Source organism: Clupea harengus, chromosome 5, assembly GCF_900700415.2.
Source record: "Clupea harengus chromosome 5, Ch_v2.0.2, whole genome shotgun sequence".
Lineage (NCBI taxonomy): Eukaryota > Metazoa > Chordata > Actinopteri > Clupeiformes > Clupeidae > Clupea > Clupea harengus.
Window position 1 is genome coordinate 10,441,286 of NC_045156.1, and position 19,419 is coordinate 10,460,704.

Here is a 19,419-nt window from a genome sequence, read left to right on the forward strand (position 1 = left end):
ATGGTAGCATGGTGATCCGTTGTGCTGAGCTCTCGATGTTCCTCAGTCTGGTCCTCTCCCCTTACCCTCCTCATCTTGGGCTTTAAAGCCTTCAAAAGGCAAACAAATCAACTATAAAATAGTGCACCTCTTTATCACAAAGTAAACAGCAGTTTATTTAACAAATGTTTTTCCTTTTGGAATAAACCATTTTTGCAACCATACAGCACCCCATTATACAGTATTATTTTCTTATCATTAGTATTGATATCTGTGCACATAAACACGTATTTTTTAACCTTGCATTAAAAATATACTGAAGACTTATTGACTGGCATTATATTGCTCCTCATACCTTCTTAGGCTTTGATGCCTGCCTAGATCTCCTGATCGATCAAATATCTGGTCTGGGATTTACAGTGTGAGGGGGGGAAACCCCACAGTCTGTCACCTTTCAGGTCTTCCTATAACAAGACAGACATACATATCAAATGTCAAATCTTACACATTAATGTCCTAGGTACAACTTGTTTGATCCAATTATGAGGAAGTAACAACATTCCATACAAAAATAGTTTTGCCTGCCTTTATATTCCTTATAGTGACACAATTTACAGACACATACATAATAATATTAATTTAAAAAGAAAATTACCATAACGTTAGTTTGCCAGTAAAAACAAAATAAAAAATAACTTACCTGAAAGGGGACTCTATAGTTCTTACAAAATATATAAAAAATCTGCTCCTTAGAAGTAAATGTGTGTACTCTCAACTCCTTGGTCATACAACTGACAACCTGTCTCTATGTGTTCTACTTTAAAACTCCAGACGTGTAGTAACCTCTGTGATGTCATGCCTATCACTGTGACATCAGTGTTCCCTTTACCAGCTGTCACTGACATCATTAGATAAAGTTGTGACACAAAAGGCCCATTTTGGGCTGCCAGTGTTTTTTCAGTTAACACTTTTGAGTGTTTTATTTTCCTTATTTGACACTAGAACTACATCAATCAATTTCAAATATGAATCTGATTTGAGATATTTCTGAATTGGGCATGGCATACCTGATGACGATTAGTTACTGTAACTATATTTTATCTACTGTAAGCCATATCAACTAGAAGTGATGATTTGATACTATCACGATATTTGGGTCATGATCTGATATTATTACACTTCTTTACATTTTATGATACAGCAATATAAGTATAAATGTATCAAGCATATCCCTTCTGTGATTTATTTCTCCCATATATCACATTTCTTGTACAGGGAGATTCTGCAAGAAAAAAAACGCCATGTTCTCAGAGTACACATATGAACCAAAATTAAATTAAAATCATAATATTAAACAAATAAATATCGATACTTGTTTGTAATATGAAATACAGGATTACTAATACAATCTAGAGATGTAGTAGCATGTTGCTCCCTAAGGAGGGCGCACTATGCACAACCATAGGGTAAAGAGGCTACGTGCATCTACCATCTCATTGTGCTTTGAGATCTCGTCTGGAAAACGTGTCCTTGAACCGACTACCAACTGTTGCTATAAAACGCCACAGAATATTCGAATCTTTTTATTATTTCCATTTATCAAAGTTAATAAATATTTTAATTAGAATCCCAGCTGTAAGCGTGAGAGAAGACATTTCTGGTGAGCTTGAAGTGTAAATTTACATTAAGAAAAAAAGTTCACAGAGCCTCATCTCCCTTGAAATCCCACTTACAAAAACTAATATAGGTAAAATAGCTTTTAAGTTCTTTGCTTCCCATAAATGGAACACTGTTCAAGTGGAGTTGAAATTAACCAAGTATTTGTCTGTCAACCAATTTTAGAGCCTTTTAGATAATAAGGATGTGCCTCAATGCTGTTGTTTTAAATGATTCTCTGATTTAATTTTACTTTATGTTATTTTTTTTATACTTAATTTATTACTGAGTTGTTTAATGTGTTTTTTTTTATTTATTTTGTCTGTTTTGTTATGGTTTGTTTATTTATTGTTCTTCTGTACTATGTAGCCTCAATCATGGCATTGCTGCAAAAGAGCCCTGTGGTCAGTCAATTCTCCCTGAATAAACAATGATGATGATGATGAAGTTAATGAGGTGTCATATTTGAAACCCTAAGAATAGAATACTTATTAGTCTTCACTATTTGTGTAGGTTAATTACTAGAAGAGTTTGTGATGGCGAGCCCAGCCCACTGAGACTGGACGGTCGTGGAAGCGGTGTGGCCTACCATAGGATCTGTTCACAGAAGACATCTGACACCAAATAAGAACTTATACACAGTATTTCCCCTACCCGGGAAGAAATAATCATAGGGATAATATACACACACGAAACTGAACTTTTTGGACCCACACGCACACGGATCAAGAACTGACCTGTTGGATCTCAGCTCCTACATTTGAGAAACCGTCATTGAGAGTTGCAACACAAAAGAGATTGACTGTGTTTTTTTCCTATTTTATTTGTTATTCTAAGAGCTCTATTTTTTATTTTCTTTTATACAAGTTCAGTACTGTGTACATTACATTGCTGTTGTGAGGCAATAAAGTTCCATCTGTTCAACTCATCAACATCAACTCCTGTGAGTTAGTCAAGGCATACCACTCCCTGAACCCAGGTGGATGTTAGTGCCTCTACTAGTACCCCTGGTAAGGGCTACAGGTGCTACACATTGTATCGGAAAAAAATATATGCACCTCCCGCCACCTAGGCACAGAGTTTACATTAGCATAACTGTGACAAATAGAACAATGTGTAAATATGAATGTAGCATATATGTTTAATCTTGAATTCATCTTTACAATATGGGCAGAAGTCTGATTGTGGTAATGGCAATATAATTCATGACAATCTGAAGTATCTGGTTGCGTTTCTGAGAAGAATGATACTAGTAATAATGCACATGACTCTGTCTTAGTCAGCTGTAGATGAGCAATCAAAGGGTTAGTTGGGAAGGAATCAGTACTATTGAATTGGGTTGTAGCGAATGCATAGGAATGGAGGTTAGGGTGTGTAACTAGCCATTTAAAATATTAAGGTCTCTTCTGCTCTTTGTCTCTTCTTCTCCTCTTGCTCTTGCCGCCTCTCTGCCACCCTCATTGGGGGTTGGCACCTTGTTCTCTCTCTGCCACCCTCATTGGGGGTTGGCACCTTGTTCTCTCTCTGCCACCCTCATTGGGGGTAGGCACCTTCTTCTCTCTCTGCCACCCTCATTGGGGGTAGGCAACTTCTTCTCTGTCTGTCTTTTCTATCTCTCCCCTAGTCATCCCAAATCACGAAGGTGATGCTGTAATATTTACTGCTCTAATGCGTACTCCTGTCTCTATTCCTATCATATAATGTCTGTCATTGGTAATTGTAACTATTGTTTACTGTTGTTACAATCGAGGCGATCAAACCGCCATTTACAATACTATCTATCAAGAGTGTATATATGTGATGGCAAAAGCAACATAACAGACAAGCAACTCTATAATTTAAAATGAATAAACACACAAATATCTAGTGAGCGGGATTATGTTTTGAATGTCAGCTACTGTCCATGGTACGTGTGTGTGCACAACTGAATGAAGAACAAGGCAACATACAACATCTGTGTCTAGTATTAGGCTCCTTGTGATAACTAATGCAACCAAAAAATGTGCACACAGATCTTACAACGGTTTGTATATGTCAGTGTTCAGGTTCCCTTCGTATCAGTAACATCACTGTGATTTGCTTTGCTCACTATCTGTCACTATCATGAGCTCCAGTGAGGTTTGAATATTGATGGAGTAAAATGTGCTGAGCTAGGAGGCTTGCTTGGATGGAAGCTTTTGGTAATTTCCAATTTTGAAACGTTCCTATTTCAAGCACAGTGTTCCTCATGCCCACTAACTCTTTTAACTAACTTTAATACTGTAATACATGTGTAAATATGAAAATAACACATCCTGTAAGAAGTACATCCTTTGTCATTGAAAACTTTATATGTTGTAAGATGATGCCCTGTTGTAGGGTGTGGATGAGGTCTACCTCACTAAATCCTCCTATCCCAGCCAATCATTTGTTTCTTCGGGAGCTTGTTGGCGCCGGTGTTCCTCTGGTGGTTGTGGCGCTCCAGGTTCCTGTCGGCTTTCTCGTTCTGCTGCAGAATCCAGGCCAGCTGGGCGCGGCTCCTCTCCTCCTTCTCTCTGTTCTTTCTCTCCTCTTTTTTCTCCTTCCGGTCTCTCTCCCACTGAAGCCACTCAGACTCCACGAGCTGCCGTGTGGCCTCTGCCTTCAGGAGCTTGCCTCGTTTCTCCTGCTCTCGTTCAGCGCGGGTGCAGATCCTACCCAAAGACAAGGAAGGCCCGCCAAAAAACCCTGCAAAGATTCATAAACCAAAACAATTATCCATTATTGATACAAATGTATTTAATAATACATTTTGAAAATGGGCATGCACACAGTTCCCCTGGAATACCCGGGTGTTACATTACATCATAAAATTAAATTCAAAGTTCTAAACTGTTTTTTTTTTTTTAAATGAGCTGAGGTTTTGGAACTTGCCTGAAACGTATATTTCATGCCCCTCTTGAGTCTCCCTCTGGATTGATCTGTCAATCTTTCTGTGATATCTCTCTTTCATTTTGTCATTGACCCATCCAATCAGTCTTCCCCTCACACTCTTCTCTCTGTGGGGAACCTCAACATTATACTCAGAGGGGATTTCATCTTCCTCAAGGTTTTTGCTGTACTCGCTTGTCTCCTCTGCATCTGTCAGAGAGAGGCCGTCATCCTCGTGTATGTCCAAGCTTCTCTCCTCTCCTTCTTCTTGCATGTCTGTCTGCCTTTCCATCTTATCTCCCTCCTGGCATTGTGAGTCTGTTTCACCTTCTCCCAGGAGATCTCGTCTTTCGGCCTCTTTCTTTCTCTCCCTTTCTGCCTCTTGGTCAGATTCTCTTTGTTTCTCTTCCAGCAGCCTCCTCACCTGTCTCCTGAACTTTTGTACACTTTCACTCACTATTTCACTTTCCACCTCTCTAAATCTCTCCTCTCCTTGCTCTGCCTCATCTAACAGCTTTCTCCTCTCTTCCAATCTTCTGACATCTATCGCCTCTCTGCCTCCCTCGTTCCACTCCCGGTTTTGGTTCCTTTCCCTCAATTTCTCCTTTTTCTGTTCTTTCATCAGCGTGTGCTGCCCCATTTGTCTCAGTCTCATCCTTTCAATCACAAGCTCTTCCAGACGTTCTTTTTCTCTCTGTATTTCCTCTTTTTCCACTTCACTCTCTACTTCTCTCAGTCTCTCTCCTTCTCTCCATTTCCCCTCTCTCTCCAGCGCTTTTATTTGTTCCAACTCTGTCTGTCGCTGCCTGTCTTCCCATGGCTCTTTCAGTCGTTTCACTTTCATCTTCTGTTGCATCCTAGACTGATCAGGTTCTTCAAATGCCAGTTCCTCAGTTTCCCTCAAACTGCTCTTGTTCCTCCTCTCATTCAACTGATATATTTCTTTCTCTTCCTCACTCTGCCACCCCAGTAGATGTTCTGTTCCTGTGGTCTCTTCAGTTTCCAGATCTTGCACCTCTATATCATTTTTACGTCTCCTCATGTCTGATGTCTTCTCTCTATCCCTCTGTCTCACCATTCCTGGAGGTCTTCCATCTGTATGTCGCCGTCTCTCTTGGACTGTCAGTCTGTCTGTCACGTCCTTCAGTTGTCTCAAACCCGCAGTCATGCTCTGTAATTTATGTTAAATACTGGATTAGAGTATAAACAGGTTCAAAACGTTTTGTTCTAGTTTGTCATTTGCTCTTAACACTACTTCTCGGTTGTTACATTATTGTATTAAGCCTGTTTTTGAAAAGCTACTCAAACTTGTTTGACCTCTCTTAGCCTTTTTTCCTCATGTGTTTGTTTAGAATCTGTACATCTCTTCTATCTACCAGCATCTGTCCCTATTTCAGTCTCTTTTGTTCTTCTGACTCAGGTATGTGCTAAAGTCACCCCTGTTGTCTCTACTCTTTGTCTTTCCAGTGTCTTTCTGCCTTTCAGTGTTTTTTCTTTTATAAATTACATCAAGCTCTGTTAGTCGTGGTTACTCCCTCACAGGCTCTCTGTTCAATGACAAGTCCTTGATGGTGTGCCACCTCGTATCTCACCCCTGTCCCACTAAAGGCGAAGGTCGACGCCAGTGGGCATTAGCCCTGACGGTTGCCTGCAGATGCATTTCTCTTTGCCTCCCTTCCCCTCAGTTCTGTCAATTAATTATCATCCTTCCCTCACCCTGTCTCCCCCTGCCTTTCCTCTTCATATCTTGGTCTGATGAATACTCTTCCTCAAATTACAAATGCACTTTATTCCCTAACCCCATTTGGACATATTTATCTGATTATGTTTTTTTCTGTGTTGTTCAGGTCTAATTTGACTTTGTGTTTCTGTAATTGTGTTGTTCCCTCCCACCTGTTCTCTCCTGTCTTCCTTCGTGTAGCTGAAGATCTCCTTCTGATCATCTGTTAGAGCCTTTATGGTCTCGCTGCTGGAAGTAGCATTGGCAGTTGAGAAGGCATAGGTGGCGCTGTCATCATACTCGCTGTTGTCATTGTTCCAAGCAATTTTCCTTGAACTTGCTGGCTTGAGTTGTGAGGAACCCCCTGATGATCTGTGAGTGTTGCTGCTCATAGCTTCCCTTTGGCCTGGGATCACGATAGGGTCTTGAATCCATTGTCGAAAACCACTCTCTGCCATCTTTCTCCTGCCCCTCTGCCAAAATATAGTTAGTATAATGCAGGTTCCGAATTTTTATTTGTTATAGTTTTGAAACAAAAAGTCTTGAAAGCAAATCAGAGCTATGGTGTAGCATGTTAGTTTAACTAAACCTGGTAGGCCTACCCGTGTTTATTTAATAATTTATTTATTACATAGAGTTAGATGTTAAACATACCTGAGGGGCACCTCTGGTCAATAGCCCTATTCAACACAACTTCTGTCAGCCTAGCTAACTGCTTTATTATTTAATTGTAAAATATTGTCAGTTCGAAAAATGCCACAAATGGACTGCTTAACCATGGTAGCCACGGTGACCTTTCTATGTCATATCCATGGTGATAGCACTGCTGGCTAGTTCTGGAATGTTCGAGCCTGTTAAAACAAATCTCTAAGAAATTCCTTCCAATAGACAAACAATTTTCCGTACAAGTTTTTATTTGAAAAAGAAGAATGTAAAAAATGTGTTATTACTGAAGCTTCTATATGGAAGGTCCACAGAAAGGAAATACCTGTTGTAATATTATTTCGCTGCCTTGTTTGTTTACTTCTCATTCAGACAATGTTACTATGGTAATACTATACTGTATGTCACGAATGCAGTATACCATTGTAATGCCCTAACTGCATACTCCAACATAAATATTCACATAATTGATATTGAAATTGCCTAATTCCAGACTGTTGCTCTGTCAATCTCCTTGTTACTGATGATCAAAATATAGAACACCGTTTGTAGAAATGGATCTCTGCTACTGTCACGTCTGCTCTGAACTCCGCTCTGGCCACGCCCCCTGTTCAACGGTTGATGCTGTAAGTAGACGATGGGTTGACTCAAAAACGATCCGCATACGGATGTAATTCTAGAATGTTGATTGGTTAAGATGAGTTACCAGGCAGGAACGGAAAACACCATTTATTTGATTGGCTAATACCAGGACCTCTACTTTTCCCGCTGAGCTGCAACGTCGTTTGCCTGACATTTAATGTGGTGTCACGTTTAACGTTGCTGTTCAACATTAATAGCAACTGAATTACACGTGTGTTAGGTGTAATCTGTAGCGTTAAATAACATAAACTGAGAGTGATTGATAAAGGATATATGTTACACATCACAAACACACATAATCGATGGGTTTTTTGTGTGAAAGTTATTTAATTGGTTAGCTAAAATTACAGTATCTTACATAGGCTGACATGGCTACGATAGCTAACTAGATAGCTACTGTACTGTGTTTGGTTAGCTCAAGCTAGCACTCTTACAAACACACATACATACACAATCGATAGGTTTTTGTAAAAAATAGTTCATTGGCTAGCTTAAATGACAGTAATTTATGCAAGCTGACTAAGTTTGGAAGACTTGAAAACTTCAAGACCTGAAGACAAAAGATCCTTTTTGAAGACAAAAGCCTCTGTTGAAGTTACCTAAACTTCATCAGCAGATTACACATCCCCATCCAGCTAAGGTAAGTTGATTTACTTGCATTACAAATAACCTCAGGTAATGTTACAAGTCGCCAACAGCGAGCCTTCCCTTTAGTAGTGCTATATGCTTAGTTACCATGCTATTAAATAGAGGACCTTCACTTTTAATTTCGTGACATTTTTCTTACAAGTAATGTTAGCCCACAGTAGCATATCCTGCTGTCAAACGCTTCTGGTCAGTGCGCATTTGGCACGAATCAGTCACGTTAAATGCAGCGATCAGGGATTTAAATCTCCCGTGCTATTGCAATAGTTTCGATGTTTTTGCTCTTTTTCACGATGTGTTAATGACATTGTACATTGTAGCATAGCCTGCTGTCAAACAGTTGTGGGGCAGTTGATGAGGGAAAATAAAGCGCTAGGTTGCGCTGCGCGCCAAAACTTTATGGATGACATTTAGCACGTTAAATGCAGCGATCAGAGGATTTAAATCTCATATGTTTTATGTACATGTACATTTACAGACTTTCTATGTGTTTCATCAACTAATGCTGTCATGTTCTCTCTCCCTCTCTCGTTTGTGACAGTGTGCTACGTTGTGTTTTGTGTGTTTGTGAAGTGTAAGTGGACATATTGTGTTATATTTAGACATCCTTGAGAGATGAGGAGTTTTGCACGTCTGGACGCTATATTTTATTACCTTGCAAATGGTTCCCACACTAGGAGTAGTAAGATACAGATGTCTTCTGTCGGTAGAGCAGCAAAGCAGTATGTGTTAGATATGGTATGTTGTACTATGTTAATTCAGGTAAGAGACGTCTGGTTGTACGTACCCCTGAGGAGAGGGACAGGGTACTGTATGAGTGCCATGACAGTGCAGCCACTGGAGAGCACCCTGGTGTACAGAAGACTGCACAGAAGGCAGTGCAGCATTTTTATTGGCTGACTTTGAAAAAGGATGTAGAGGAATTGGGTTGGGTTCCTGTGAGCCATGTCAGAGGCATGACAGAATTAAGACTGTAGCACCTACGCTACACCCTATTAAGGTCCAGGGTCCCGGGCAGTCATGGGATTGATTTAATTGGGCCGCTCAAAACGACATCCAAGGGTTACATCCATATCATTAAGTTTTACTGATTTGTTTCCAAGTGGGTCATGGCTAGGCGCTCTGAGAGGCAAGAACGGTCCAGGGGTAGGACTTATGGTGACACAAAACTGTTTTGGCACAGGGTGGTGTCAAAAAGATTATCACTGATATGGGAAGAAGAGTTTGTTAAATGACTGTAACAAAGCTCTTTTAAACCTTTGGGATAGAGGATGCTGTACTTCAGCCTACCACCCGCAGAGCAATGGGCAAGATGAGCGCTCAAACCAGAACATTAGCGCCATCTTGCAAAGTACTGTAATGAGGAGGCAGAATGACTGGGACGTCTATCTGCAACACGCTGTTTATTCGATAAACACCTCGAAGCAGCGTTCCACAAAGGTGAGCCCATATTTTTGCAATTATTCGGGTTCATCACGGCAGCAGCGCGATCAAAGGTAGATGACTTTGAGATCGCGAACAGTGAAGAGACGCTGCAGAGGAACGTTGGCTGGACCGTTAAGGTGGAGTCCATGACAAGCCAAAAAGTGTCCAGATTGGTTGACAGGTTGAATGTTCGCCATTTGAAGCCATATGTTCGTCGAACAGACACGCCCCAAAGATTGTCGGCATCGCTTCTGATGTCCAGGAATTGAGTGTATTGTGCGACATCTCGATGGAAGCTGTAGGTGCTGAATGTAGGTATTTATACATCTCCCACATATGTACTGTCATGTCAGTTCAATGTAGAGTGTTGAATGTGTTTTATGTTCCTTTTCCTTAAAAAGGTGCAGATGTTGATCACACATTGGAAGTTGTCGTGCCACGTTTCGCGACTTAGACAGTCTGGCAGGCCCCAGAGTTCAACTGGCTGACCGATGATGTAAGTAAAACTTAGAAATACATTTTTATTTTACTTTTTTCCTATCATGTTGTCATCAATTTCTTTTCTTTCTTGTAGATTGTGGAATACGTGCGTTGCAGTGATTGCTGCAGATCACAAACAACGTTCCACTGTAAGTAGTTCTATTTTCTTCTAGTCTGACAACTTACCAGTATCTGTTATTGTTTTGTAGAAGTTTACTCTGGGTTTTTTTGTTTTCACAGGACAAAGACCGTGTTCCACGCCCTTACCACAGACGCATACACGTTGTGGTGTCGTGACTGGACAGCACATAGTTGTGTTACGGAAAGACTTTAAGCTGTATCAATGGCATTAAGCCAGATGGCGTGGTGCTACTGCCCCGTCTCGTTGGTCTGCGTTGAAATAAGCTTTACAGGTTTGGTCAGCGGACACTGGGGTTAAATGCGTTGTACTGTAGCTTTATAGGTTCGGTCAGCGGACACCTGGGGTTAAATGCGTTGTAACTGTAGCTTTACCAGGTTCGGTTAGATAAGGTAAAGCTGTGCCCTGCTGCTGGCGTTCCCTAGTCAAATGCCAGTCACTTGGAGTTAGACATGCCTGGCTTCTGTCACCGGTCCATGGGTTAGACTTTGTCTTACAGGTGTGGTTAGCGCACACCTGGGGTTAGAAAGATGTGCCTTTTTTTACTGTCTTACAGGTGTGGTCAGCGAGCAGTGCGTGCGTTGCGCTTGTAGGAAGTCCTTTACGGTTCCCAAGTGCGGCGTGCTATCTGTCAGCGCACACCTGGGGTTAGACGTGCGTCACAGGTTGTATTTACTGTTTTTTGTAAGGGGACAGGTAAGTTTGGTTCTCTCTCCATTTTCCCCTTTAAATGTATGTTATATGTATACCATGTTCTATGTATGTCCCTGTGAAGTTTGTATGTCTGTCACATATGTCTGTTATACACATTTGTTATTTAAAAGTATCTAAGCATCCTTTTCTTTTTCATTAACCTTGTGTGGAGGCTATCCTATAAGCCTCAGTGTGGACGGCGTGTGTTCCCCGCCATCCACACCTTTCCCTAATTGAGTAATCACACCTGTAGATATACCCAATTTCCTGTGACGAGCCACACCCAGTGCAATACTCGCCCAAGTGGCTAAAATAAGTAACATTAAAATAAACCTAACTAAAAGGTGGATAGAAATGGCTCCTACACCTTGTCTTGTCTTGTCTTGTCTTGTCCTGTCTCACTAACACCCCACCCATAACCTGTACCTTGACGTGGTGAGTGGGTGTCAAGTTATCAGGGGTTTTTTAACTTCTGCCCAAACTTGAAAAAGGCCTTGGCCATCAACAGGGTTAAAATGGTAACGACTCTGACGGTTTCTTCATTCTTCTTTGTTTTATTTGAGTTCAAATACTTCTTTAATGCAACACGTCTTATCAGGTTGAAAACCTTTACAAGAAACAAAACATAAAATACAGCACTCCATCAAATACACAAACAACAGTGCATGTAAACTACCACAAAACTCAAACACTAAAGCACACTTTTGCAATAGATTACCAGATAACATCAAACATTGTCTTACCAGTAGCATCCCTGGTAGTGGCCAGCAGGTTAAGTCCCCCATTAGCAGTCACCATATGCTTTCCAAACACTCACACTACCTGTGCTTAAGTGACTTGACTTCCTGTATTTCCTGTCATGAGGACCACTTCCTGCTTCACAATAAAAGTTGTATTTTCAAAACAAAAGTCCCTTCCCGGTTACAATCTGACAGCACACCTCCCACTTGAGCTCCTGGTGCCAGAACCCAAGGAGGTCACGTCACTCTTCTCTGGAGCGTGCCACTTGCTCCTTACAAAGAGATTCGGGCCTGCCAATTGACACCACTTCTTCCAGAACTTATTCACCTCCGACTGGATCACTCTCAGCCTTTTGTAGGGGTAACCCTCAAACTGGAAGTCTCCTGGGTCTCCTCTCAAGCTCGCCCCAGCAGGAGAGAGTTTGGAGTGAAATCCTTCTGCGGACATGTCACTGACAATGTCAGTATGAATGGCTCTGGATGCCATGCAACTGAACACGATACCCCACACCTTCAGCCTCACTCTCTTCTTCACCTCATCTTTCACTTCATATGACCCCTCTTCTTTTGAGGGTGATGCCTCCCACTTTGATTTCTTTGGAGTCTGGTTTTTAAGGCCTAGCCAGCTATCAGCAGCCCGTCTTACCCAAGCAACGACATTCACCAGCCTGGACAAGCAGCTAAATCTATTGACCTCCAAAAGATTTTTGAAGGCTGAGTTTGAAAGTGCTACTCTCAGCACAACTTCACCCTGTCTCATTTCTGGATCAGTTCCGATGCATCAGGGCAGACAATCAGGTGGGTTGGGTCAGTATCATTTTTTTCAACAGAGTCTTCAGCTTTGGTGTGGTCCTGGGTGGTGACCCCTCGGCATCTCTTCACTTGACCTCTTGTCATTACTGCTGAAAAGGCCTTCCTCTGCAGCTTACTGATGCTGTCCCTGGCGTCAGTTACCACTTCCTCAGCTGACTGACTTGGCAGGACAAATGTTTTGTGCGTCTCAGAGGGTGTCCTCGTTGTGGTGTCTGCTACTCCCCTTTCCTGCCTCCCACTTTGCGTAGACTGGACCCATGGCTTCAGAGAAAATCCACCTGCTTGCAGAATTTCCTCAATCTCCTTGGTCACTTCGCTCAGTCTGTTTGCATTATTGTGGGATGTTAGGACATCATCTGTGTAGCTGTCTTCCTCCAGTATCCTTCGCGCCTCCTTGCACTCAAGGACGTCACGGTGAGTTGCAGCTGTATGCCTAGCTTCACCGATGGTGTCTTGCATGTGAACTGTCTTGGTCATGAAGGGGACCTCAGCAGGGATCTCCTCATATTTGATGGCAGCTGTTCTCATAGAACGAGCAAAGTGTGTCTTTGACTCATGTGCCGTCATGTTTACTTGCTCAAACAGATCAGGGTGCGCTCCGCCCACTGTCTTTCCAAGAGGGCTCTCCCACAAGACGAGATCTCCAACAACTTTCACCCTTTGTGGGGCAAGTCTCCCTTCTCTGTGACTTATGAGCAACTCAATCTGCTCAGGTCTCCTCAGCTCCTCAGGTTCAACTTCTGGGAAGAATCTCGTCAGCTCTTCAGGCTTGACAGCTCGGTGAACTTTGGCGATCTCCTTCAGCCCATAACAGATTAGTTCATGGGCCCTCTCAGTTCCCTTGGAGGTTTTGATTCGAACTCTGAGGAGGTATCTTCTTGTGGCTACTTTGGTAGCCATTCCACCCACTCCATGCACAATTAGTGTGATCTTCTCACTCCTAAGATTCAATCTTTTGGCTGCTTTATGAGTAATGTAGTTGGTGTCTGAAGCCAGATCCACCAGGGCTCCGATTTTTTGACCTGCATTAGCGGTCACTTCCATTAACATCATAATGACGGGAAGTTCTCTCAATCCACTTTCTTTGAGGAGGCTCACCTGGTTCTTAGCTGGACAGCTGACGTTCGACGAATTATTGGTGAAGGCCTTCCTGCACCTCTCAGCTAACTCGGGGGTAAGTTCACCCAAGAATCTCTTCTGTTCCTCAGTTAAGTTCTTTTTGTCTCTGTCATCTGTTTGAGGTTTCTCAAGTTCACGCCTCTTGCTGTTCCCTCTTGGACAGAGAAAGAAGTGGTGATCTGAGGAGCCTCTCTTTTTGCAGTCTACATTCCTGCACAGGTAAGTGTCTCTGCAGCCATCATCATACTCATGACACCCTAAGCACTCCCTGCATGCACCAATCCTTTCCACAAGCAGCTTCCTTTTCTGATAACTTCAGAGCCCTGAACTTTTTGCAGAAGAAAATCCTGTCCCTTATGTTTCTCATCCCACAGATAATGCATCCATCCTCAGCATCTTCACCCTTTGTGGCTTGAGTTGAGGCATATTTTTTGTTAAATGTCCTTTCTGCTTTGTCTGACTCTCTGGCTTGTCTGTGATTTGTAGGTGCTCTAGCCTCTCGAAGATCTCCTCTTGCTTCTTCAGAAAAGCTAATAGCATGTCAAAGTGCTTATCTTCAGTGACATCATTGCTGGGATCCACCATGAACATTAGCCAGTCCTTCTTCAAACCCTCAGGAAGCTTGCTCTCTTAAAGACCTCACCACCAGTGGGTTTTTGATGGCGCCGGTACTTCCTAGGTCTGTGAGGTCAGCGAGAGCTTTTCCAATGGTCTGAATAAGGTCTACTACTTTTCTCGGCTGATTTCCTCTGACTGGCTGAATCTTTCTCGAGCTCATCAACAATTTCTAGAGCAATGGCACATTTGTTACCATAACCTATTTGCCAGCACTCTGAAGACATCATCAGCTGTGCTGTAAGTCGACAAGCGGAGATCTTTCACAATCTTTTCTTCCACACTATCAAGAAGCTGAATCTTTTTTACCTCTGGCGAACCGGTTGGCTCTCCCTGCTTCTGAAGGCTTTCCCAGTCTGTCCTCCAGCGGTGGAAGTCTCTTTTGGCAGCCGCTAAACGTGGGGCAGTTTGGTTGGTTTTAATTCTCACTACTGGTATTGTCGGTCCAGTGTGTTCTTGTTTCACGCCAGTGCCTTGCTTCTCCACAGATTATTCTCCGGGCTCTGGCAATTCACGCTTTTTCATGTCTAGCTCATTGTAAGCTACTCTCAGCTCCCTGCTTCGCTTTCGAAAGTCTCTTTCCTCTGCTGCAGGAATCCATGACTCCCAGGCTGCGAATGCGTCAGATGTTTCTTTAATCAACTTTCCCCACTACATTATGTTGGATTTCAATCCTTCACAGTTACTGCTTTCCACAGGTAGTCCATATGTATGCCTACAGGCTTTTTCTGCTTCTTTCAAAAGCAGCCTCTAGCATCTCTGATCCATAATCTGCTCCACAGGTTGGTTTGAACAATCTGCTTTACGTCATTGAACTTTTGCTCACATTCACTGCCGTATTTACTTAGGTCTGCATCTTGCTCCAGACTTAGCACATCATCTTTACCATCTTCTTTGGCTGCTAGCTCTGCTTCTAACCCAGTCCTGTAGTCATCGTTGGCCTCAATAACTTTCCTTGAATCGGCAGAGAGCTTTGCAAATTCTTGTCTGAGTTCTAACTCAGTTAAATAGCCTGCTTTCCGACTGAGATAGTTAGCTTGCTTGGTTAAGGAGGTCTTTGCAACCATCCTGTATTTCTTAAGCTGATCCAGTGTTTTTGCCGAGAGCTTCGGCTGCCATCTTGAATGTGATTTCTCTTTAACTTCCAACTTATTTATTTAGGTTAACTGATTGGGTTCCCAATGCCCTCTTGGAATAGCCTTGCTGTCTAGCAACTCTCCTCTGCATCCACACTCTGGACTCACTGAAGCCAATAATCTTCTAGTCTTGATGCAGCTCTTTGGTTATCAAATCAGCTTTGGTTTTCAAACTGTCAGTTATCAGGGGTTTTTTAACTTCTGCCCAAACTTGAAAAAGGCCTTGGCCATCAACAGGGTTAAAATGGTAACGACTCTGACGGTTTCTTCATTCTTCTTTGTTTTATTTGAGTTTCAAATACTTTCTTTAATGCAACACGTCTTATCAGGTTGAAAACCTTTACAAGAAACAAAACATAAAATACAGCACTCCATCAAATACACAAACAACAGTGCATGTAAACTACCACAAAACTCAAACACTAAAGCACACTTTTGCAATAGATTACCAGATAACATCAAACATTGTCTTACCAGTAGCATCCCTGGTAGTGGCCAGCAGGTTAAGTCCCCCATTAGCAGTCACCATATGCTTTCCAAACACTCACACTACCTGTGCTAGCAGCGTTCAGTGAGCAACTATAGGCAAATGAGCTCGAGCGACTTCCGGTTACGATTTTTCAAAATAAAAGTCCCTTATTAGCCCCGTGTTTTCTTAAACTATCAGAGATATTAATTTCATAGTAACATCAAAATGGGTTAAAAACGATTCACTGATGTTACAAAGTATGGTTTTCTTGTTTTAATATAATGAACAATGACTAAACAGACAATATTGTATTAAGAAAAAGTAAAACACACCCCATTATGCTGATAAAAGGATTATGCCTTCATTAAAGTTGGTTGAACTTGTTCAGAACTGTAAAGAAAGGGTAAAATATGTTTAGCAGTCATTATTCTGGTCATTCACTGTGAAAAACACTTGACACACAGATCACACAGGTGAAAAGGGATTATCTCCAATGCCAGGGTATTGCCATGTGACACGTATCACTCTTTGCTGAAAAAACTAAAGATTGTGTCTCAATGAAAGGGGGGTGGAATATGTTCAGGACACTCCACATTAAATAAAATGTGTGAAGTAGTTCAGATTTGCGTCCCTGAAGGCTCCACAATACTTTAAACATAGGTGATCAGACAGGCGAAAATGCATTATCTTCAATGGCAGGGCCATGTGACATGTATCACTCTTTGCTGAAAAAACTAAAGATTGTGTCTCAATGAAAGGGGGGTGGAATATGTTCAGGACACTCCAAACATTAAATAAAATGTGTGAAGTAGTTCAGATTTGCGTCCCTGAATGCTCCACAATACTTTAAACATAGGTGATCAGACAGGCGAAAATGCATTATTTTCAATGGCAGGGCCATGTGACATGTATCGCTCTTTGCTGAAAAAAACTAAAGATTGTTGTCTCAATGAAAGGGGGGTGGAATATGTTCAGGACACTCCAAACATTAAATAAAATGTGTGAAGTAGTTCAGATTTGCGTCCCTGAAGGCTCCACAATACTTTAAACATAGGTGATCAGACAGGCGAAAATGCATTATCTTCAATGGCAGGGCCATGTGACATGTATCACTCTTTGCTGAAAAACTAAAGATTGTGTCTCAATGAAAGGGGGGTGGAATATGTTCAGGACACTCCAAACATTAAATAAAATGTGTGAAGTAGTTCAGATTTGCGTCCCTGAATGCTCCACAATACTTTAAACATAGGTGATCAGACAGGCGAAAATGCATTATTTTCAATGGCAGGGCCATGTGACATGTATCGCTCTTTGCTGAAAAAACTAAAGATTGTGTCTCAATGAAAGGGGGGTGGAATATGTTCAGGACACTCCAAACATTAAATAAAATGTGTGAAGTAGTTCAGATTTGCGTCCCTGAAGGCTCCACAATACTTTAAACATAGGTGATCAGACAGGCGAAAATGCATTATCTTCAATGGCAGGGCCATGTGACATGTATCACTCTTTGCTGAAAAAACTAAAGATTGTGTTCTCAATGAAAGGGGGGTGGAATATGTTCAGGACACTCCAAACATTAAATAAAATGTGTGAAGTAGTTCAGATTTGCGTCCCTGAATGCTCCACAATACTTTAAACATAGGTGATCAGACAGGCGAAAATGCATTATTTTCAATGGCAGGGCCATGTGACATGTATCGCTCTTTGCTGAAAAAACTAAAGATTGTGTCTCAATGAAAGGGGGGTGGAATATGTTCAGGACACTCCAAACATTAAATAAAATGTGTGAAGTAGTTCAGATTTGCGTCCCTGAAGGCTCCACAATACTTTAAACATAGGTGATCAGACAGGCGAAAATGCATTATCTTCAATGGCAGGGCCATGTGACATGTATCACTCTTTGCTGAAAAAACTAAAGATTGTGTCTCAATGAAAGGGGGGTGGAATATGTTCAGGACACTCCAAACATTAAATAAAATGTGTGAAGTAGTTCAGATTTGCGTCCCTGAAGGCTCCACAATACTTTAAACATAGGCCTACACACAGGCGAAAATGCATTACCTTCAATGGCAGGGCCATGTGATACGTATGACACTTTGCTGAAAAAACTAAAGATTGTGTCTCAATGAAAGGGGGGTCGAATATGTTCAGGACACTCCAAACATTAAATAAAATGTGTGAAGTAGTTGAGATTTACGTCCCTGAGTGCTCCACAATACTTTAAACGTACGTGTCACATGGCCCTGCCATTGAACATAATGCATTTTCGCCTGTCTGATCACCTATGTTTAAAGTATTGTGGAGCATTCAGGGACGTAAATCTCAACTACTTCACACATTTTATTTAATTTTTGGAGTGTCCTGAACATATTCCACCCCCCTTTCATTGAGACACAATCTTTAGTTTAATCAGCAAAGTGTCATACGTATCACATGGCCCTGCCATTGAAGTTAATGCATTTTCGCCTGTGTGTAGGCCTATGTTTAAAGTATTGTGGAGCCTTCAGGGACGTAAATCTCAACTACTTCACACATTTTATCTAATGTTTGGAGTGTCCTGAACATATTCCACCCCCCTTTCATTGAGACACAATCTTTAGTTTTTTCAGCAAAGAGTGATACATGTCACATGGCCCTACCATTGAAGACAATGCATTTTCGCCTGTCTGATCACCTATGTTTAAAGTATTGTGGAGCCTTCAGGGACGTAAATCTCAACTACTTCACACATTTTATTTAATGTTTGGAGTGTCCTGAACATATTCCACCCCCCTTTCATTGAGACACAATCTTTAGTTTTTTCAGCAAAGAGTGATACATGTCACATGGCCCTGCCATTGAAGTTAATGCATTTTCGCCTGTCTGATCACCTATGTTTAAAGTATTGTGGAGCCTTCAGGGACGTAAATCTCAACTACTTCACACATTTTATTTAATGTTTGGAGTGTCCTGAACATATTCCACCCCCCTTTCACTGAGACACAATCTTAGTTTTTTCAGCAAAGAGTGATACATGTCACATGGCCCTGCCATTGAAGACAATGCATTTTCGCCTGTGTGTAGGCCTATGTTTAAAGTATTGTGGAGCATTCAGGGACGTAAATCTCAACTACTTCACACATTTTATTTAATGTTTGGAGTGTCCTGAACATATTCCACCCCCCTTTCATTGAGACACAATCTTTAGTTTTTTCAGCAAAGAGTGATACATGTCACATGGCCCTACCATTGAAGACAATGCATTATCGCCTGTCTGATCACCTATGTTTAAAGTATTGTGGAGCCTTCAGGGACGCAAATCTGAACTACTTCACACATTTTATTTAATGTTTGGAGTGTCCTGAACATATTCCACCCCCTTTCATTGAGACACAATCTTTAGTTTTTTCAGCAAAGAGTGATACATGTCACATGGCCCTGCCATTGAAGATAATGCATTTTCGCCTGTGTGTAGGCCTATGTTTAAAGTATTGTGGAGCCTTCAGGGACGTAAATCTCAACTACTTCACACATTTTATTTAATGTTTGGAATGTCCTAAACATATTCCACCCCCCTTTCATTGAGACACAATCTTTAGTTTCATCAGCAAAGAGTG

The 19,419-nt window shown here is 41.6% G+C and overlaps 1 protein-coding gene across 1 annotated transcript; it reads right to left on the reverse strand.

The window, feature by feature from the left end:
• Positions 1 to 3,960: 3,960 nt before the first annotated feature.
• LOC122132886 (trichohyalin-like) lies at positions 3,961 to 6,975 on the reverse strand. Its single transcript, XM_042707733.1, has 3 exons — positions 6,899 to 6,975; positions 6,418 to 6,717; positions 3,961 to 5,695 (listed from the first exon to the last, which is right to left on the reverse strand). Exons 2-3 carry the CDS (start codon positions 6,700 to 6,702, stop codon positions 4,481 to 4,483), a joined length of 1,500 nt encoding a protein of 499 aa, XP_042563667.1. The 5' UTR covers positions 6,703 to 6,717; positions 6,899 to 6,975; the 3' UTR covers positions 3,961 to 4,480.
• Positions 6,976 to 19,419: the final 12,444 nt, after the last annotated feature.

Coding starts and splice junctions, on each gene's coding strand:
- LOC122132886 (XM_042707733.1), bottom strand. CDS start 6,702: ATGGCAGAGAGTGGTTTTCGACAATGGATTCAAGACCCTATCGTGATC. Junction 5,696..6,417: donor AGGAAGACAGGAGAGAACAG/GTGGGAGGGAAC, acceptor CATAAATTACAG/AGCATGACTGCGGGTTTGAG.